Below are 19,486 nucleotides of genomic sequence, written 5' to 3' on the forward strand. Positions count from 1 at the left end.
GCTTACTAGACAGGATAGCATGCTGTTGGGGGAAAAGTCTTTGTTCCCTTTGTCTCCCATGGCCAGCTGCGTAGCTTAACACGTGCTAACTCATTAATCACTAGGTCATGGGGGGGGGGGTGGCACACCTGCGATGCAGATGTTTAGCCGCATGCTAGGGATAGAGCCGTACCAAATAATTATATGGATGCTATCATAGTGAGCATTGATTGCAAACGAATTTGTTTTCAAAAAAAAATTGTCACATTTTCTGGAGTTACACTTTAGGAAATTTTGTGTTATATGTCATTGGATTTGATTATGTAGGGGCGTAAGTAAAGACATCAGAGCCCACATTCCCCTCTTTATATGTTGAGTGTTAACATGTTTATCTTGAATGTATAGCAAGAATTTAATTTCGAAGGAGGGCCACAGTCTTAGAACCATGTGTATGAGTTACAGTAGTCTGGTTAGTGAAACGTATAAATTCAAAATGATTTCAGTTTTGTTATTTTATGTACATTGACATATTTCCTAGAATTTCTTTCGCCGCACATGCGTAGTGACATCTGTGAAGGGCTTATATAAGATAGTTTGTTGAATGCCCAACTTGAGTATCGCACGTGTGCTCACGAAGATGAAGTCGAAGATATTTGTTACTTACCTTTGAATTAAACGCCAAGGGGTATCTTTAGCCAAAATATGAGAAGAAGCTATGATGTTTCAAATGAAAAGTTTGAAAGAAAATCCCTTCGGAAGGTACGTATCCTCAGTACACAATTGTTTCTTTTGCAACTGCATGGGGCTGACCAGTACCCGTGATATTTTTCATAAAGAAGAAAGAGAGAGATCCGTCAATGACTCATCGTGATTTATGAAGAATGTAACATCATTCTGTCCAGAGCAGTACAGCCCTATAACAAAACAGAAACATGGTGTGCTGGGTGATATAGTTTTTACTGGATATATCACTACATGCAATATCAATCCGAAACATCTTCTTACAACTAATGGTTTCAAATGTATGCAATTACTGTAAAGCCAAAGTTGGGAGTAATTCCACATTTTTCTTTTTTTTCTCTCACAAGGAATTACAACATATGAAGGATGGGAAGATGACCCCACCAGACCCCACAGCTTGTCATGAGAACAAGTTACACAGACGGATGCTGTTCAAACAATTTTCCTGAACAGCGAGGTTTGTTACATCATTGTTCTTATTGCTGATATAGTTTGAGTATCCAAAGTAATAGAGGTAACAGTGGGCAGAATGGTGGGTTAAAAATGGACCTTTAAAGGCACAAGGGGGCTTAAATGCACAAACATCGGGAGCATTGAAAACTAGTACAAACATATTAGTGGATGTTGGGTGTTGGTTGATCTATTATACTGGGCACTTAGTTTTTTCGAACCTTTATTTATTAATGTGAAAACAAAATTTGACAGCTAAGCAATCTAAAGAAACCCATAGGGATTCATTCATGTTGACATATTGATCATGGAATATGTTTGTGTCCATCAACTATACCTAACCTGTTCTATATTATTTCTTTCAGCTCTACAAGGCGACAACGACAACAGTCACAAGAAATTAATAGTTGAACTTGGACGGCAATCAGATTGATAGTAACCGTAGCTTTACAATGCATCACAATCTATCACCTCAACGAAACGGAAGTCAATGCACATGTAGTCAGGCTTGACTCTATAGTTCCAGGAATTTTGTCAGCATGCAAACAATTTATTATACGGTCAACAGAATTACAAAAGAAATGTTTTGCTTGAATGTATTACCAAGTGTCATTGTTATAGAAGTAAATCCAAAGTTATAAGAATGACGCATCTTTGCCATGTTCTGCCAGGTTTTTACATTCTCTGTGTTTGTGTCTTGAGATATGGTAAAAGTATATATGATGTGTATGTTGATGAAATAAAAGGTATAGGCAATTGTGTGGATCGTTTTTTTTAAATGAGTAGTCTTTAAAATGTGGACAGTCATGGCCATTTCTGCTTTCTACAAACATCTTGCAGATAAAAATTGTTTCAAATCAGATTTAGTAAATTCAAAATACGACTGTGTTCACAGGTGAAACAAAAAAACGTATGTACTTCAAACATTAAAGCTTTAATATAGTGTTCCTATTTCTCTCAAAGAACACCAAAAGAGCGATTGAGAGTTAAAAATATAAATCTCAATTTGCCAGAATTTGCAAAAACAGAAAAACGTACTTAATGCATTGATTATGACAGTGTTTTTTTGTGTGCTGAAAGAAGCAAATTGCACGAAACAGTAATGTGACGGTAAAATACCAAGCAACAAAGGCCATTTCTGTTCCGACAAAAGACCAAACAGGCAAAGGCTACCTCAAAACCAATTCCCTAGGGAATGCATTCGTGCAATTTTTGGAATATTTTCAAAACGATCGTAATACTGTAGAATGCCTCCGCCCCTGAGGCGTCGCCAAAAAAAACCGCAGAAATGTTCATTCCTGACTCACATAACTGCTTCATTGTTTAACTGATTCAGAACGATGATAAGAATTTAATCATGTCATGTTTATGTGTGAATAGTATTAAGTACCTAGGTCAGGTCATGTTTGTGTGGATAGTCTTCAGCATCAAGGAAAGGTTATGTCTGTGTGTAGATAGTGTTCAGTACCAAGGGCAGGTCTTGTTTGTGTGGATAGTGTTCAGTACCAAGGACAGGTCATGTTTGTGTGTGGATGGTGTTCAGCACCAGGTACAGGTTATGGTTGTGTGTGGATTGTGTTCAGTACCAGGTACAGGTCATGTTTGTGTGTGGATAGTGTTCAGTACCAAGGGCAGGTCTTGTTTGTGTGGATAGTGTTCAGTACCAAGGACAGGTTATGGTTGTGTGTGGATTGTGTTCAGTACCAGGTACAGGTCATGTTTGTGTGTGGATTGTGTTCAGTACCAGGTACAGGTCATGTTTGTGTGTGGATTGTGTTCAGTACCAGGGACAGGTCATGTTTGTATGTGGATAGTGTTCAGTACCAGGGACAGGTCATGTTTGTGTGTGGGTAGTGTTCAGTACCAGGGACAGGCTATGTTTGTGTGTGAAAAGTGTTCAGTACCAGGGACAGGTCATGTTTGTGTGTGGAAAGTGTTCAGTCCCAGGGTAAGGTTATATTTGTGTGTGTATAGTTTTTAGTACCAGGGACAGGTCATGTTTGCTATGTGATGCTAGGTGGTCCAATCATACATCACATATTCCTTACATCAAAATCTATCTGTCCAAAAAGTTATGACTGAAGTTCTGCTGCATTATTATCAAGGTCACATACCAGAGGGACCAAAGTTGACCTTGACCGTCATCTTTACTACACCTACATAACTTCCGTGATAATCCATGACTTGAGTTAAGCTGTCTACAAAAATCTGAAAACACCAACACACACACACACACACACACACACACACACACACACACACACACACACACACACATACATAATGCACATGCACAAAGCACAATATCTTCATTCTCAGATAGATAAAAATTATGCATAAATACAGCAACTCTATTACAACAATCTTATAGAAGTGCCATGAAAAATATGTAGGGATATGTCCTCGCTTTTATTCATGTCCTTTGGGAAAACACATGATTGGGCTGTCAGCAGTGAAAGTAATTTGCAGCTGAATATTGATACAGTTAATAAATCCACTGCATTTAATGACAGGATCATTTGACCATGTAACCATATGTTGAAAAGGATATATATAAAATCAACTATGCACATACGGACCATATTTCTATCATCAACTGTCAACAGCATGAGGCTGGCTTTTGAACAAAGACTCAATTGTGTTGTTACAATCTATAGTTGAGCTTTATTTTAACAAAAAGAAACACACCCAGCATGCATTTTCAGTTGGTCTTATCAACCTTCATCAGATGACTGATACCTTGCACTGACTTTTTAGAAGTTGGAAGTTTGCTGAACCATGACGTAAACCATGGTACATTCCTAAAAATGGCCGAGTGGTACCAAAAGTTGTAGACTCCTGTCTGTTTTTTGTTTTCTTACTGCCACTGCCAGGACTGTACAGAAGTCACTTCATTGCTCTGAATTTTCAGAAGAAGGCAGTGTGAGGAACAGTGACTGTGGTAGATTGCGTCTTCTCACCACTTTTGATTCACTCTTGACATCATCACACACTCAGGGAAAGTCAGCGCAGTGAATCAGAAATCTTAGAAAGGTTGGCGAGATTGATAAAAAGATCTATTGTGACTGTGATCATTTGTCTTTGTGGTGGATAAAAAAAGTAAAACATTTATAATGCCAGCTTTACAGACTGACAAGAGCGTCTCTGGGTTGTTACCTTTGCCAGAATGGCTAAGGTAATATTTTCGGTCCGGTTGTGTGTTTTCCCCCCGTTTGTGAGCAGCATAACTCGAGAAGACTGCAACGGATGCGGCTGATATTTGGTGGGTGGGTAGGGGTCTGGGGAAAGAAGGGGGAGTTTGATAATAGGCCCCCTAGCGGCTTGCTAAGATACTCCAAGCAGAGGTTGAATCGCGCTGATGTAGTAGTAGTCGAAAAAATTACACGGGTGCTCTTCTTAAGAAGAGAAGCCTTAACTATATCTGCACAATTCAACCTCTGCTTGGAGAGTATGATCTTTGGGAGTCTGTATTTTGTCTAGTTTTGATTTAATTCTAGTTTGCATTACTGCCTACCTTAATGATTACAATGACTGCAAAATCTGGCTGTGATGGTTCATATATATGAAATGTAAATGTTTATGTATTAATCAATTTGCATATAATGTGAAAGCTCTCAATCGCATATAGAACAATCCTTGGGCATGAATGAACTACCATCCCCTTGCTTTGTGTATGATTGGTGAGCATATACAGGTAACAACAAAGCAGATATACTATTTGCTATGAGTCATTTCGTTTTGAAAGATTGAAATATAACTTTGAACAAAGCACTACACATTTCAATAACAGAAGAAGGAATACACATGTAAGAGGGCATTTATTGAAAGATGACCTAGAAGCATACAAGAGAGTTCCTTTCAAAAGTTACATTATTTTCTGCCCCAACTCCATAATGGAAATGTCTAGTTTGGCAAGATACTGATACAATCTTATACAAGTGAGGGTAGAACAGATCTTATCTATATATATATACAGTATGTAATCAAATCAACATGGCCTATTTGTTACATAAATGTGTGGACTTGTTGTAATTCAAAGACAGTTTTTTGAGTTTGTTGATATACACAGATATCATATCATATACCACATAAAGGCATCCTCTTCATGATTTTGTTTCCATATTGACAACAAACTGAAATATGATACTTAAAACACAAGGAAGTTGTATCAATACTTGGTTTCTACTAATCATTCTGAGTTTTGTGAGCTTTGAGAGGAATGTCCGTGTTGATTGTTGCCCCGTCCTGTATCTTAGCAGCCTCAGCTGTAGCCAGGGCAGCCTTGAATGCTTCCCTCATCGCCTCCTGCTTTGCTTTCTTCGCCTTCTTTTTCTGTTTCCTCTCTTCGTTCTCTATTTCCTCCAACATAGCCTCAAACTTGGGGCTGTTGGGGTGAACATTGTAGCCCAGCCGTTCCCGTGCTTTTGCGATCAGATGCTCCTTACGTTTCTTTGCTTCCTCTAGCTGTTCTTTCTTCAGTCTGCGTTCCTCGTGGACCTGCTCGATGAGCTTTGGCATCTTTGCCATGTTAGCAGCTATTCGCTTCTCCCTGAAAGAGATGTAGATTTGTCATAGAAAAAACACTTATATGATATAGAATAATAGATAATATCTAAAAACTCTGCGTGGAATATCCTATGTAAGCATGTTTGCAGCTTGAGTATGCAAGTGACGGGAATTGTGGGTAAAACTTCAAAGGTGAAGCTCCTTTTATTTGCCTATGATAGGGCTGTGTACCTAAACAAATTTCAGGTACAGGTACAGGTACACAGGTTTAGGTACAGGTCCTGACCTGCACCTGTACCTAAAAAATTTTAACCAAGTATATGTAAGTTAAACATGTAGCTAACTGTCTTTTCTAGTGATAAATTGTCATCTTTGTATTTGGAATTACATATTTGAGTCTCAAAACAATGTCTTCTGCAAGTTTTCTTAAGTTTCAACTGCAATTATCACCATTGTCATTGTTGATTCGGGATTTACTTGTCTATCAGTCTTAAAAAGTAGTGTTTAATAGTGATTTAGTTTGTTTAGGTACGGGTACAGGTACACAGATGTTTAAGTCCGGACCTGTACCTAAACAATTTTTTAGGTACGGTACAGGTACGGGTATTTAGGTACAGAGCCCTAGCCTATGACATATTACCCACTGAATAATTTATGTCACTGCACATGCTTCTCGGGACTGTGAATGTGCTGATTCTAATTTCAAAGATAGAGAAAAGGGAACAGACAAATACAATGTATAGCATTGCATTGAAGTTGAATATACTGTTGGTTGACCTCAGTAAGACGTTTTTTCAAGGCAATATGTTTAATTGTATTTCACCAAATTCCAGGTGTCTCACCAAACTCAAAGACAACAGGGCACCTTACATATCAAGAAATGAGGCAATAGATGGGAAAGCATAAACCTAAAGACTAAGCCAATGATTAGTGAAGTCCCCCCACCTAGCTATGCGAGCCTTCTCCTCCTCTGCCCTCCTGATTGCGATGTTCTGCTGCATCTCCTGTAATGTTAGGCACCAGTCCCTCTCCTCCTCCTGCATTTCTGCAAGCTCGGCTTTGGTTGGCCAACAGATGGACGGATCAAACCCTGAGAAAATAAAATTGTTAGACTTGTTACTGCGTGCCCTAAGACCACTGGTAGGAATATAACATTTTAATACTCGAACATTTATCTCTCTCCCTCCCTTTGTTCCTGTACGACACAAGCAGATCCTACGGTAGCATAAGATAGTATCAAAAGCCGGTAGAGGAGAGTATCTGTATCTGTATCTATATAGCCGGTATAACCGCCGTTCGGCGTAACACACCAGCTTCGCAGGCACGCGCCACGGCAGCAGCTGGTTATATTACACCGAACGACTTGTTACCCCTAACTTTTGCACATCTATCTGCAAGCGTTCTTTAAAACTACCCAGGGAAGATGCCCCTCCTGTACTTGGGGATAACAAATTCCCCCCCAGAGTGGCCGGCCTAAGAGTGTGTTTGGTTACCAGGGGCTGATGACTTTTTTTGGCCAGCTGTACCCCTTAGCCAGCTTTGATACTTTCTTATGCCACTGGTAAATCTGCCTGGAGATTATCACCTCAGACTAGTGGCCACCCCACATTTCCCTCTGTCCTCCCTTGAATGCCCCCCCCCCCCCCCCCCACACACACACCCATGTTTCCAGCCTCTTTTCAATACCGTGGACAGTGGAAAATGGACAGAGGACCAGCTGAGCTCACCTGAGGCCTCGCCGTGTCGACCCCACAGTTTCCGGTCAAACTTCAGCGTTTTTTGGAACTCCGGAGTTTTGGGGTCAGACTTATCTGGTATGTATCTGCTTCTGTCCAACGGGAACGGCGGGGCTCTGTATCTCGCCACTTGCATACAAGTGTCATTCTGTGTTCTAGAAAATATTGAAGTTGTAGAAGATCCTAAACAAGGGCTGACAACCCTGAAATTGCAGAGAAAAGCCAGTCTTGGGAATTCTCGAGCCATGGAGGTCGCCATTGTGATGATGAATATCGCTGCGCCTCCCGATCGATCACTCTCAATAACAAGGCCCTCTAGGTATTCCAAAAATACAAATGTTTAAAATTTAGTAACTAGTATTCAAGAATATACAAAAAGAAGCATATATAGATATCACACAAAAGCCATCCAACTCAATTATGGTGATATTTTAGCTGTAAATACATAGCATAGGATCAGTTTTGAATATTTAGAAATGGAAAATAACTTATATAGCAGATATCTCATGCAAGTATAGGGCCTTGCAAGATGGGTTCCACTAAGACGGTGGCGTATTTTTTCGACCCAGACGTCGGGAATTTTCACTATGGTAGGTGTTGTTTTCCTTGCCAATTCAATGAGTATTTTGACTTTGAAGAACGTAGGATCTGATGAATCTGTTTCTTTGTCTCGCGCATGAGTTTTTTGTATGTTTTCTTTGCATGTTCTTACAGAAACTGGGGGAGGGGGGCACGTTGGGTCCTTTTCCAACTTCTTTGTTGTGCAGACGACTGATCAAACCAAGGACGCTGTATAGGATCATATCTGTCTGAAGTCCTCAAGTGTTAAAGCAGTCAATACCCGTAGAGTAAAAAATCATCCTTTACTCCATAATCAGTGCAATTTTGCATTGTAACTATCAGGATTTTGTGAAGTTTCAACAACAAATGAACAATGAAATTTTGACACTTTGCCACAAATTATGACTCACTCGAGTCACAACATAAAGAGCAGTGCAGTGGCGTCTCTTGGAGGGCGTTTTTGTTTGTGTGTGTGTGTGTGTGTATGTTGATATACAATAAAGGTATGCACAGGGTTGTGAACTTGCCACAGCTAAGCAAAAAGTAATATAACTCCATTAAATGTGTAAATAAAAAATGAATAAAGTGATTTATGAATTATGTGAGATATGAATCATTCTAGCCATGTTGTATCAGTACTTCAATGATCCTGGTCATTTTGACGTTAATGTGTACAATATACGTCCCCCAGGCCAGGGCCACCCCATGAAGCCCCATCGCTTGGCCCTCACACACAGCTTAGTTCTTCACTATGGGCTCTACAAAAGGATGCAGGTACTGTATATAGAAATCTTTACCCTTGTAACTCCAGGTACTGTGGGGCCGCGTAGCACAGTGGTAGTGTATTCGGCCCGCGACCGAGAGGTCGCCGGTTCGAATCCGCCTGCCGTGTTGCCGGTCTTGTGCCCTTGGGAAAGGCACTTTACACGACTTTCCTCACTTTACTCAAGTGAAAAATGAGTCGTCCCTCGGATAGGACGTTAAATGGAGGTCCCGTGTATGGGGAGAGCCATACCCCATGCACGTTAAAGAACCCCCACATGTGTGATGGTGCGGTGTGCGTTGGTGCAAATCCTTCTGTTGGGAGTTGGTGATTCACTTCAAATCACCCAGATGGAGGCCATGCGAACCTCTGTCTCGTATCAGCCACATGGTGATCTACATCATTCACCCGGACGGGTGTGTCACCCCGTAAGGGGCGGTATAACCCGTCGTGTGCGAACATGTCCTGGATGGTTTGCCCCAACACAGGGGTGTTATCCAGTGACTGAACAAGAGTACTGTATTTCTGTTGTATTGCTCTATAGTGCTTACATGCTCAACATGTAGATACATGATCATACAATTGTGTTTGAAGATTTAACATAGGCAGGTCAGGTTGAATTTGTTCTTGATGTAAGATTCTCTAATAGATTTACACACTTACTAACTCATCCATTGCAATGATATTGCTTGTACAAATTTACCTACATACTATAAATGCATTTAAGTTCGCGGGGATTTAATTTCGCGGTAGCGGGAAAATGGACTTTTCGCGGTGGTTTTAATTTCGCGGTAGCACCATGCACTATAGTCTCTTACTGTTATGGAAAAATTTTCGCGGTGGTTTTAAATTCGCGGTGAAGCGGCCACTGCGAAAACCGCGAACATTAATCCACTGCGAACATTTCTGCATTTACAGTACCTTCTCCTTGTGGGAACATCAAGTTGTTGATCATTACTCTCTAAGTCTCCATTGTCATTTCATAATACATGTACAATATACATATATGTGAACTTTTGTGTGATACTTGTTCCTGTTGTTACGCCATCCCCAGGTGTACAGACCGTACCGTGCTACGGTCCACGACATGTGCCGCTTCCACTCGGAGGACTACATAGACTTCCTGCAGCGCGTGACTCCTCAGAACGTCCAGAACTTCACCAAGAGTTTACAACAGTTCAACGTCGGGGATGACTGGTATGTGGGTCGTTCTGAATCTGTATCTATGTAGCCGGTATAACCGCTGTTCGGCGTAACACACCAGCTTTGCAGGCACGCGGCGCGGCAGTAGCTGGTTATATTACACCGATCGACTCGTTACCCCTAACTTTTGCACATCTATCTGCAAGCGCTGTAACTGGACTGAACACCAGTTCATCACTTTTACCGTTAACGCAACTTGTGCCCCAGACCCCAGTGCAGTGCTCAAAATACCCACTTCACAATTTGCTTGGCACAGCTTGATTTTGAACCCAGGTAGCAAGAGTGAAAACCTGCAGTTTTGCTGTTGGAACACTGCTTTTCCCAACCTATGTGCATAAGCTTTTGTATTTATTTCTTGATTTGACAAAACATAAGTAGTTAGATGAAATCAGAAGAAATGATAATGAATAAGTAGCTGATTTGAAGACAGTGGGGCAACCTGAAAAGTTGATGGCACAATCTTCGCTTTTGTCTTAAGTTGCCATCTGGGCAACCTGGCTGACATAAGGATTCTGAGCACTGCACCAGTGTGTGAAAATCTTGTGTATATCTTCAGGGTATGTATCTTTACATCTCTTACACGGCCTGAAGAATGTACATATACACTTGTGCATGATTCATACAATACAGTCAAATGCTTTTGTATAGAATTAGGAGGCAGCTATGTATTGTATTGCAGAAATTTTTGCAGTTCTGTGAATGTGTTTTCCATTGTTTCAGCCCAGTGTTCCCAGGTCTCTTCAACTTCTGTTCCATGTACACCGGAGCTACCCTGGAAGGAGCTGTCAAACTCAACAACAATGTAAGTCACAGATAAACACTGCACATCAGATAAACTTTAGATCTGGAGGAATACCAGACTGATATGTGATGACATGTCAAGCTGATTGGTCTCAAATGATAGATGTTGCTTTGATATGTACAGTTCTAATGTGTTGTACGTCCTTATTTTGCAGATTTGTGACATAGCAGTGAACTGGGCAGGAGGTCTACATCATGCAAAGAAATTTGAGGTAATATCACCCACATACTGGCATTGTTTTGAATTTTAAGAAAAGCTGTCGTACCTTTTTTCATAAACTTCTGGTATTTGAATTCTTTAGGATAAGGTTTCAGTGTAATGAAGCCTTTTACTGTGCCTATATCATCTGTTCAATGATCATAGCTTTGAATATGGACTAGTCCTGTAATACTACCCATTTCATTGCATGTGCAGGGCTCGAAATACCACCTGCATATGCACTTTAGTGCAGGTAAAATTGGAGCTGTGCATGTATTTCTGGTGTCTACCTGCACCTAACCTGTACTGGTCCATGTATTGGGTTTTATACAAAAATGTCCTATGATGTAGGCGTATGTGGATTGTTATTAGCTGCATTGAATGTTACCGCCTACAAACTATGAAGAAAAAAGTAGCAATCGTTCCCGAACAATTTTAATATGATCCATACTTCCTAAATTTAGAGTGGTGCAGGTAAAATTTGTCTGGTGCAGGTAATTTTCAATGTTACCTGCACCTGTGCGGGTACGCAGAAAAAAGTATTTCGAGCCCTGATATGGAACTTGTAATGTAGAGCAGTTGAACATCTTAACCAGTTGCATGTATTTGTGATGAAGCAGGCAGCAGCTCATCTAACAGATCAATCCCTTCTTCCCCACAGGCATCAGGGTTCTGCTATGTCAATGACATTGTCATTGGGATACTGGAGCTGCTAAAGTAAGTATGATCTTCAGATGGGTCTTCAACAGTTCATACTTATCTCTGAAGTTTTCAACAGCCAGTTGAGAGAATTCATCTCCACTCTTAGTTATTCAGAAGACCCTCCTCTCTTCCTATATTCTGTTAATTCCTTCTACAATTTGACAATGATTTTGTGATTAGCAGCGTGCAAAATACCCACTTGCACACTTGCACATTGCAACCACTTTTTGCTTGGTGCAACTTACATTATGTGTACTTCTAAACTCAGGTTGCACAGGGTGCAACTTAGATTTTGAGCGAGATATGATAGTAAAAGGTTATGTACACTTGTTCCTTTTTTTCAGAAATAGGTGAATTGTTGGTGGTGCAACTTGAAATTCAGTTGTGCAACCTAGTTTTTGCCCCAGGTTGCACACTGTGCAACCTGGCTCAGAAAAGTATTTTGTACACTGGTGAATAGTATCTTTCCATATGTTCTCCTTCTTGTTTTAAGTGAAAGACATCACCTGTATTTGCAGTTCTGTGCAAATTTCTCAACCATGTGAAAGATAATTATTTTCAAGACTTGATTCACAACGTTGTTTAGCAAAAATGTCTGCCCCCCTCCCCAGGTACCACCCTCGTGTTCTGTATGTTGACATTGACATTCACCATGGCGACGGTGTACAGGAGGCGTTCTACCTGACGGACAGGGTCATGACGGTCTCCTTCCACAAGTACGGCAACCACTTCTTCCCTGGAACAGGTTTGTGTGTTTGTTTAATTCTTTTTCTGTTTATTTCAGAATTGAAATGTTACCAAAGTAATATTGTCATAAGTAATCGGTACTAGTACTACTACTACTACTACCTGTCCGTCAGTCTGTCTTTATATGTTTGTGTATCATTTGTGAATCATTCATTTGTTTTCAAAACTGAGGGAGTTTGTCTGGCTCTTATTGTCTCAGGTGACATGTATGAGGTTGGTGCAGAAGGTGGAAAGTACTACTCACTCAACGTACCACTCAAGGATGGCATTGATGACCACAGTAAGATAATCTTGATCTGATCTTTCGCACAATAGCTTTGTCTTTTTAGAATTATTGAAACATCCTCATGTTTTTGCCAAAGGAACAGCCATAGTTCACCTCATGACTAATTTTTCTTCTTTATGTCTGTCGTAGATTACCGCCAGCTGTTCAATCCCATCATGCAACAGGTGGTTGAGTTCTTCCGTCCCACCTGTATTGTGCTTCAGGTAAGATGATTGTAATTAGAGTAAAACTTGTAAATCTGTATACGCTAGAGAGAAGTACTTAGAACTAGTTGATTTTGAGCTGCGCTCCGCAATAAGCAAAGTCAGAATTAGCGCTCATCCTCTTGAAGTGAAAAGAGGGAGATATAAGAGATTACCAGTGTGTGAAAGAATATGTAAGTATTGTACATCTAAAGCAGTGGGAGACGAAACACATTTCATTTTCAAATGTTCATTCAACGAAACCGAAAGAATCACTCTGTTTAGACAAGTCACAAAGTATTATCCCAACTTCCCCACATTGACAGACGAACAGAAAGCCACTTTTCTCTTGAAATAGCAGAACCCACAAATTTTAGAAAATTTGGGGCTTTTCGTCTCCCTCTGCTTCCAAAAAAAGAAGCCAAACCCAACCTGTTTAGAAATAGCCAACACTAGTATTAGATTAGAATATTGTTTATGACTGTCCATTGTCACTATGTGTATACCATGTACTTGCAATTAGCCCTCGGGCACGAACTTGCAAATAAACTTCTTCTACATAACCCAAAAGATAAGATTGGCTCTAAGGAAGCTTGTTTTGCGGTGAAATGAAGAATAATAAAGAAACAAATGTAATTAGAGTATGTTTTGTTCAGGTAGTTAAACTTATAGATGTATGTACATGGGCTGGTCACCTGAAAAGTTTATTATTTTAAAAATCAAAATTGTCATCAGTACCTACTTTGTTAGTTCTTTTGTCTTTGTGCACTCTGAACACACTTATGGAAAGAACAGACATGCAACAAGATGACAAGAATGGATGGATGATGATGGCTGTTTCTTCGTATCCGAAGATCAATGGTAGGCAGACAGGTTGATTAGACGACCAATCTGCCTGGCCTGCACGTGACTTTTTAAGGTGAAGGAGGGGTGTGCACTTCCTTCTCCACCCTCTCGTCTACTGGCGCACTAAGTCCTACAGGGACAGAACTGGTTTGCCACGTAAGACGGCCCCAGCAGATGCAGGTTTATTATTTGGAGTTTCCATCTCCTAGGAGGACTTCCGACCAAGGATGCAAGGGGTTCCTCCTACCCCTGACTCGTGTGTCATGGCGGATGCGTCATGCCCGAACATGCCCCTATGGCCTGTCACCACAACAAAGGCCTGTCACTGCCACTAGCCGCAGCTATGTACTCATTTACACCTGAGTTAGGTGAGGAAAGTCGTGTAAAGTGCCTTTCCCAAGGGCACAAGATCGGTGACACGGCAAGCGGATTTGAACCCGGGACCTCTCGGGCCTGAGACCAACGCGCTCCCGATCGTGCCACGCGGTCCCACTGTCCAAAGTAGGCATGAAATCTTAAGGATGATAGAAGCCGTTTACCAATTTTTCTAGAATGAAAATGTCTTGATTGTGTGTTCCCAGTGTGGTGCTGACTCCCTGGGCTGTGATAGGCTGGGTTGCTTCAACCTCAGTGTCAAAGGTCATGGGTAAGTTCACCATTGTCTAAGGTGAGGTGACATGACACCACATGTTACCAAAATGAAAACAGATTTGCAGTGGATGTCACTTGAAGACAGAAGGAAAATGTCCAGACTTTCCATGATGTACAAAATGACCAATAAACTGGTGGACGTACCAACGGATAAGTATCTAATACCAGCTCAAAAAAGAACAAGAAACAGTCATGCCTTCAAATACCAGAGTTACCAACCTAGGATTGATGTGTTCAAAAATTCGTACTGTCCCAGAACTATCGTAGAGTGGAACTTGTTATCACCAAGTACAGTAGGGGCATCTTCTCTCGGTAGTTTTAAAGAACTCTTGCATGCAGATAGATGTGCAAAAGTTAGTGGTAACGAGTCGTTCGGTGTAATATAACCAGCTGCTGCCGCGCCGCGTGCCTGCAAAGCTGGTGTGCTACGCCGAACGGCGGTTATACCGGCTATATAGATACAGACAGATACAGATACATGATAAGATTCTTGTGTGTTTCCATGTGTCCTTTTCATGTACATGTAAATGTAGAAATGTAATGATACTATATAGTATTATGATATTTCTGTATCACAGCTGTATGCTAGCAACCACTATGTGTGGGATTTGTGATTTTGCCCCACACCCCTTTCGTTAATGTTCTGAATGTTGTTTCTCTACCCACAGAGAGTGTGTCAGCTTCATGAAGGGTTTCAACCTCCCCCTGCTGGTACTTGGGGGAGGGGGCTACACTGTGAGAAATGTGGCCAGGTGCTGGTAAGTGTCAGTACAAAGTATACACAATCCATTGTCATAGCCTAAGATTGATTCCCAGCATATCTAGGCATTTTACAGTATATTGTATAGTTTCTTATTGGATCTTCAGTTGATGTTTTGTTCTCTTGGTGAACCAAACCCAATATTTATGAATAGTAGTCAGTGTACAAAATACTTCTCTGAGCCAGGTTGCAGACTGTGCAACCTGGGGCAAAAACTAGGTTGCACAACTGAATTTCAAGTTGCACCACCTACAATTCACTAATTTCTTTAAAAAATACATAACCTTTTAATATCATTTACTTACAAGCATGTTTGTTTCAAACTAAAAATCAAGTAAATTGACAACAAAATAGAGTTCTGAGGCTCAAAATTTAAGTTGCACCCTGTGCAACCTGAGCAAGTAAGTTGCACCAAGCAAAAAGTGGTTGCAATGTGCAAGTGTGCAAGTGGGTATTTTGTACGCTGATAGTAGTGATGGTAATAATAACAAAGAATAAATCTTACACCTGGATGTTGTCTATATGGAAATTGATACAAATGCATGTATTTGTGTGAATTTCATTCTTTTTTTCTTCTGAAATTTCTTCTCTTGTGAACACTTGTGTGCTTATGTTTGTGCAGGACACATGAGACAGCTCTGTTATTAGATGAGGAGGTGAACAATGAGCTGCCCTATAATGGTACATCTCTATCACTGTCAATTTACCTGAAAGTTGATAATGAATGAAAGTAAAAGCTGTCTTTTTCCACAAACATTCATTTTTGTAAGCCATGGAAATCTCATGAAAGAGTGTAAAGAAATCATACAGTGTCTACTATGTGATACATTAACAGACTTATGTACCATGTGTGTGACTGTGTCATGTTTGCCAGCATAACTCAGATAAAGGAATTGCAAGAATACTGGAGTGGACCCAGATGCCAAAGACATTTTCCTCGTGATATGCCAGTTTGTGTTGCCAAATGTTCTCTCTCTAACATCAGAAAATCATTTCTTTTCCATCAGAATATTTTGAGTACTTTTCACCAGACTTCACACTGCACCCCGATACCAGTACCAGGATTGAAAACTGCAACACCAAAGGGGTAGGTATAGGGGCATTTGCAGGGGGCAACTACTTTTTGTGGTGCCTAGAGTTGTTGTTTTCTGTATCAATGTAAATGATGGACAGTAGACCTCAGGAAGGATTTCAGTGCTTCTTTAGTTCTGCCTGCCATAACATTTTGTAATGCTGGATTTGATTTCTGTGGTCATTTCTGTATGTGCATTCAACCATCTTCCATCATGTGCTGTTGTTGTTTTTTCAACGTTTTGTTGTTGTCACAGTATCTGGAGCAGATCCGTCAGACCATCAACGACAATCTGAAGTCGCTGAGTCACGCGCCTAGCGTACAGATGCACGATATCCCACCGGACCTCTTCAGTCTGGAGGTGGTGGAGGAACCAGACCCAGACATACGCGAGAGCGTACAGGATCAGGACAACAGGTAGGGAGTAGTAAAGGGAGAGGAAAGCATCGTACACGTTTCAGGAGGAGAATATTACTAACTATAGTGTACTAGTATGTTCATGTTCATGTTCATGTAAATGTATGTTGACTGTGGAATGATAGTTTTTGCATCTCTGGTGATAATACTACAATGTATGTAAGCTGAGAAGTATATTCATGCATGCAGTCTTACATTGAATTGTTCTTTCACTTTACTACAGGATTGAACCAGCTAATGAGTATTACGATGGAGACAAAGATCAAGACAGGGATAACGATCTGGATGTATGACAGTCTACAACATAGCGGAACTTACTTGATGTAGCTGATTACAGCCTACGTATTGTACATATATGTGTATTCATCCTACACCTGCATTTTCCAAAAGACTCCTGCTAAAGGTTTTGTTGTATATTCTAAAGAGCAAGAGAATATGCTGGTTAAATGGAGAAAGATAGCATCTGTATTGTTAGCAACTGTACATTTCAAGATGTCAAGCATTTTGAGGGGAATGAATCTGTCAACTCTGTCCTGTAACAATGGTTTTATGATGTTAAGCTCCTGTGCTGAGTAATACAGTTTTTACATCACTTGTACATACTTGTTACATGTACCTCTTTTCCCCATGTTATATCAATTGTTTCCATGTATAGTTTATACTACACTTGTAAGTCAGAATGTAATGTTATAAAACAAAACCCTCCATACTGTGTTGGTCAAGTATTAAATGACAATACTTAGATGCAATATTTATCAATGTGCTTTCTATTGTCGATATTTCCTATGATATTATGATTAATAAAAGTCATTATCAATAAGCCAGTCTACATGCAGATTACTGATGAAAAGTAGACAACCTGGCTACTCACATGTTACCATTAGTTATTACTCATTATAGCTGTTTCACAGCAAAGTGGAGATTAACTGCCACAAAGTAGCCATTGTAGACTTCGCTATGCCGTGGTAATCCAAAGATACATATTGTAGTTTATTTTCTACTCAATAATGTCATTGTGCATAATTCAGACCGTACCGTCAAAGGCATCCTCCTAACGCCCGGTCCCCAACGGCACTACCTTATGGGGCCCTGCTGTCCCAGGCCCTACCTACGGGTATTGTGATTGTCGCCACAAACAAGCTGTCAACCAATCAGAGAACAGGCCTTCCTTGGGCTTGTTGTTGTCGCAAGCTGTCTCGCAAAGGCCGCTGGGAAGCTATCAGCCAATCATGTTACGTATTACCATGACTTTGTTTGCTCACCATGCCAACGCCCGATCCCCAATGGCTGACTGCCCATATAAGGGCAAGCTCATTAATATTCATAAGCAAGGCACCCCTAATAACCGAATACTGTGGCTGATTTGTCAGGATTGATATCATAGGCTTTGCCGTGATTGTCAACCCTGAGTGTGAGGGTGCGTCAAAGGTAACTGTAGGGCTTAACGCACATCTGACCCTACAAGCTACTGTTAGTCGACTTCCGACAACTGCAATGCTCATTGTTACACGTGTAGTATGAAAACACAAATCAATTTTGACGGGTAAATATACAACAAATTGCTATCTTGGTAACATTTATCCACAATCTGTCATTTGAATGTTAACTTATTAATATTTGAACTTTAATGTTTTTGAATAAGTTCCCATACACCTAGGCTTTCGTCGCTGGAGGTTAGACATCCAGGTAATAAGACGCCAGAAAGCAGTTACTCAACAGTCACGTCTTACCGGTTCCATAATCATATCCAATGGATTAACTGCTTTTTGGCGTACCCAGTCTTTCAGCGTGAAACATATAATAGCACAACGTACGCTAACATAACCTATTCGTATACGGTCCTTCGGGAGAGTTGAAAGTAATGGGATAACGTCATAATTGAACATGTCCGACGGTGGGTTGCCCTTTGCTTGACCTATTTTCTTTCCGAGCCTGGACGGACGGTACAAATTCCAAAAGGTTATCTCCTACTAAAGCTGCTGATTACACCACTCTTCAGAATTGTTTTCAAGACACTGCACCAACATGTCGCAGACTAAGACCGCTCTTGTCACTGGAGGCACCCGAGGAATTGGCTACGGTGTAGCCGAGGAGCTCGCCTCCGCCGGTTATCACCTTATTCTGGGGTACCGACAGAACCAGGCCCGTGCCGAAGACGCCAAGACGCACCTAGAGGGGACGTACGCGGTACGCGTGTTCCTGGTGAAGGGTGAGGCAGGAGAGGAATCCACGGTGGACGCTTTCTTCTCCTGTATCGAGGAGAATTTTGGCGGCAAGCTGACAGCGCTGGTCCACAATGCTGGTGCTTACTGGCAGAACCGCGCACACAACAAACCCGACGCCAATGGAAGCTGGTTCCAGGGGTGGGAGGCGTACGAATTCTTCCAGGGCATGTACCCGAAATGTTTCATCAGGCTCGTGGAAAAGGCTGTCACCTGTATGGAGGACGAGCGAGGGTACATTGTCGCCGTGTCTTCCCCCGGATGCAACAACTCCCGTGGCCCTGTCTTGGCCTACATCACCCCAGGTACGGGGAAGGCAAGTGTGGAGTACCTCGTCAGGCACTACGCCAAGCAGCTGGCGCCCAGGCGGATCACCTGTAACGTCGTCATCCCTGGCTTCACCAAGACCGAGGCCTGGGACCCGGTCGTGAAGGAGTTAGGAGCGGAGCAGGTAGACGCTTTCATCGGTTCGTGCGGTATGAAACGCTGGGCTACCCCCCGTGAAGTCGGCGGTGTGGTGTCGTTCCTGTGTTCGGAGAAGGCGGCATTCATCACCGGCGCGTCACTGCCCATAGACGGCGGAGTTCACCTCAAGTAAACATGATCATGCCAAACAACCTGCTAGATGGTAGGGGATAGAACTGTCGAGTGTAGGTCAACTT

At 41.4% G+C, this 19,486-nt stretch overlaps 3 protein-coding genes and 1 long non-coding RNA gene across 5 annotated transcripts; 3 read left to right on the plus strand and 1 right to left on the minus strand.

Annotated features, from left to right (window-relative positions):
• The first annotated feature begins 421 nt into the window (after window positions 1–421).
• LOC118432078 lies at window positions 422–1,929 on the plus strand. The gene is made up of 2 exons (XR_004833037.1): window positions 422–1,177; window positions 1,536–1,929. It is a non-coding gene; the product is annotated as an uncharacterized LOC118432078 (long non-coding RNA).
• A 3,040-nt stretch (window positions 1,930–4,969) lies between these two features.
• Window positions 4,970–7,731, minus strand: LOC118431887 (growth arrest and DNA damage-inducible proteins-interacting protein 1-like). The gene is made up of 3 exons (XM_035843306.1): window positions 7,404–7,731; window positions 6,622–6,766; window positions 4,970–5,719 (listed from the first exon to the last, which is right to left on the minus strand). Exons 1-3 carry the CDS (start codon window positions 7,669–7,671, stop codon window positions 5,356–5,358), a joined length of 777 nt encoding a protein of 258 aa, XP_035699199.1. The 5' UTR covers window positions 7,672–7,731; the 3' UTR covers window positions 4,970–5,355.
• LOC118431885 (histone deacetylase 3-like) lies at window positions 7,388–17,383 on the plus strand. Of its 2 annotated transcripts, none has more exons than XM_035843304.1 (15): window positions 7,388–7,490; window positions 8,665–8,747; window positions 9,791–9,933; window positions 10,660–10,741; window positions 10,896–10,952; window positions 11,601–11,656; window positions 12,253–12,386; window positions 12,588–12,668; window positions 12,804–12,877; window positions 14,284–14,348; window positions 15,022–15,111; window positions 15,736–15,794; window positions 16,121–16,200; window positions 16,442–16,602; window positions 16,826–17,383. In XM_035843304.1, exons 2-15 carry the CDS (start codon window positions 8,679–8,681, stop codon window positions 16,893–16,895), a joined length of 1,221 nt encoding a protein of 406 aa, XP_035699197.1. In that variant the 5' UTR covers window positions 7,388–7,490; window positions 8,665–8,678; the 3' UTR covers window positions 16,896–17,383. The 2 variants fall into 2 exon arrangements, with proteins under 2 accessions (XP_035699197.1, XP_035699196.1); XM_035843303.1 differs by lacking the exon at window positions 7,388–7,490 and adding an exon at window positions 7,823–8,002.
• A 642-nt stretch (window positions 17,384–18,025) lies between these two features.
• LOC118431886 (3-oxoacyl-[acyl-carrier-protein] reductase FabG-like) lies at window positions 18,026–19,486 on the plus strand. The gene has a single exon (XM_035843305.1). It carries the CDS (start codon window positions 18,628–18,630, stop codon window positions 19,420–19,422), a length of 795 nt encoding a protein of 264 aa, XP_035699198.1. The 5' UTR covers window positions 18,026–18,627; the 3' UTR covers window positions 19,423–19,486.

The sequence above is a fragment of the Branchiostoma floridae genome, chromosome 15 (assembly GCF_000003815.2).
Source record: "Branchiostoma floridae strain S238N-H82 chromosome 15, Bfl_VNyyK, whole genome shotgun sequence".
NCBI lineage: Eukaryota > Metazoa > Chordata > Leptocardii > Amphioxiformes > Branchiostomatidae > Branchiostoma > Branchiostoma floridae.

Bases quoted from the DNA above. Each gene is read 5' to 3' on its own strand.
- LOC118431887 (XM_035843306.1), bottom strand. From the start codon at position 7,671: ATGGCGACCTCCATGGCTCGAGAATTCCCAAGACTGGCTTTTCTCTGC. The intron at 6,767-7,403 runs GTGAGCTCAGCT...TTATTTTCTCAG, and splicing joins TCGACACGGCGAGGCCTCAG to GGTTTGATCCGTCCATCTGT. The intron at 5,720-6,621 runs GTGGGGGGACTT...CATCTCTTTCAG, and splicing joins GAGAAGGCTCGCATAGCTAG to GGAGAAGCGAATAGCTGCTA.
- LOC118431885 (XM_035843303.1), top strand. From the start codon at position 7,942: ATGGGTTCCACTAAGACGGTGGCGTATTTTTTCGACCCAGACGTCGGG. The intron at 15,795-16,120 runs GTACATCTCTAT...CTTTTCCATCAG, and splicing joins CAATGAGCTGCCCTATAATG to AATATTTTGAGTACTTTTCA. The intron at 16,603-16,825 runs GTAGGGAGTAGT...ACTTTACTACAG, and splicing joins GTACAGGATCAGGACAACAG to GATTGAACCAGCTAATGAGT.
- LOC118431886 (XM_035843305.1), top strand. From the start codon at position 18,628: ATGTCGCAGACTAAGACCGCTCTTGTCACTGGAGGCACCCGAGGAATT.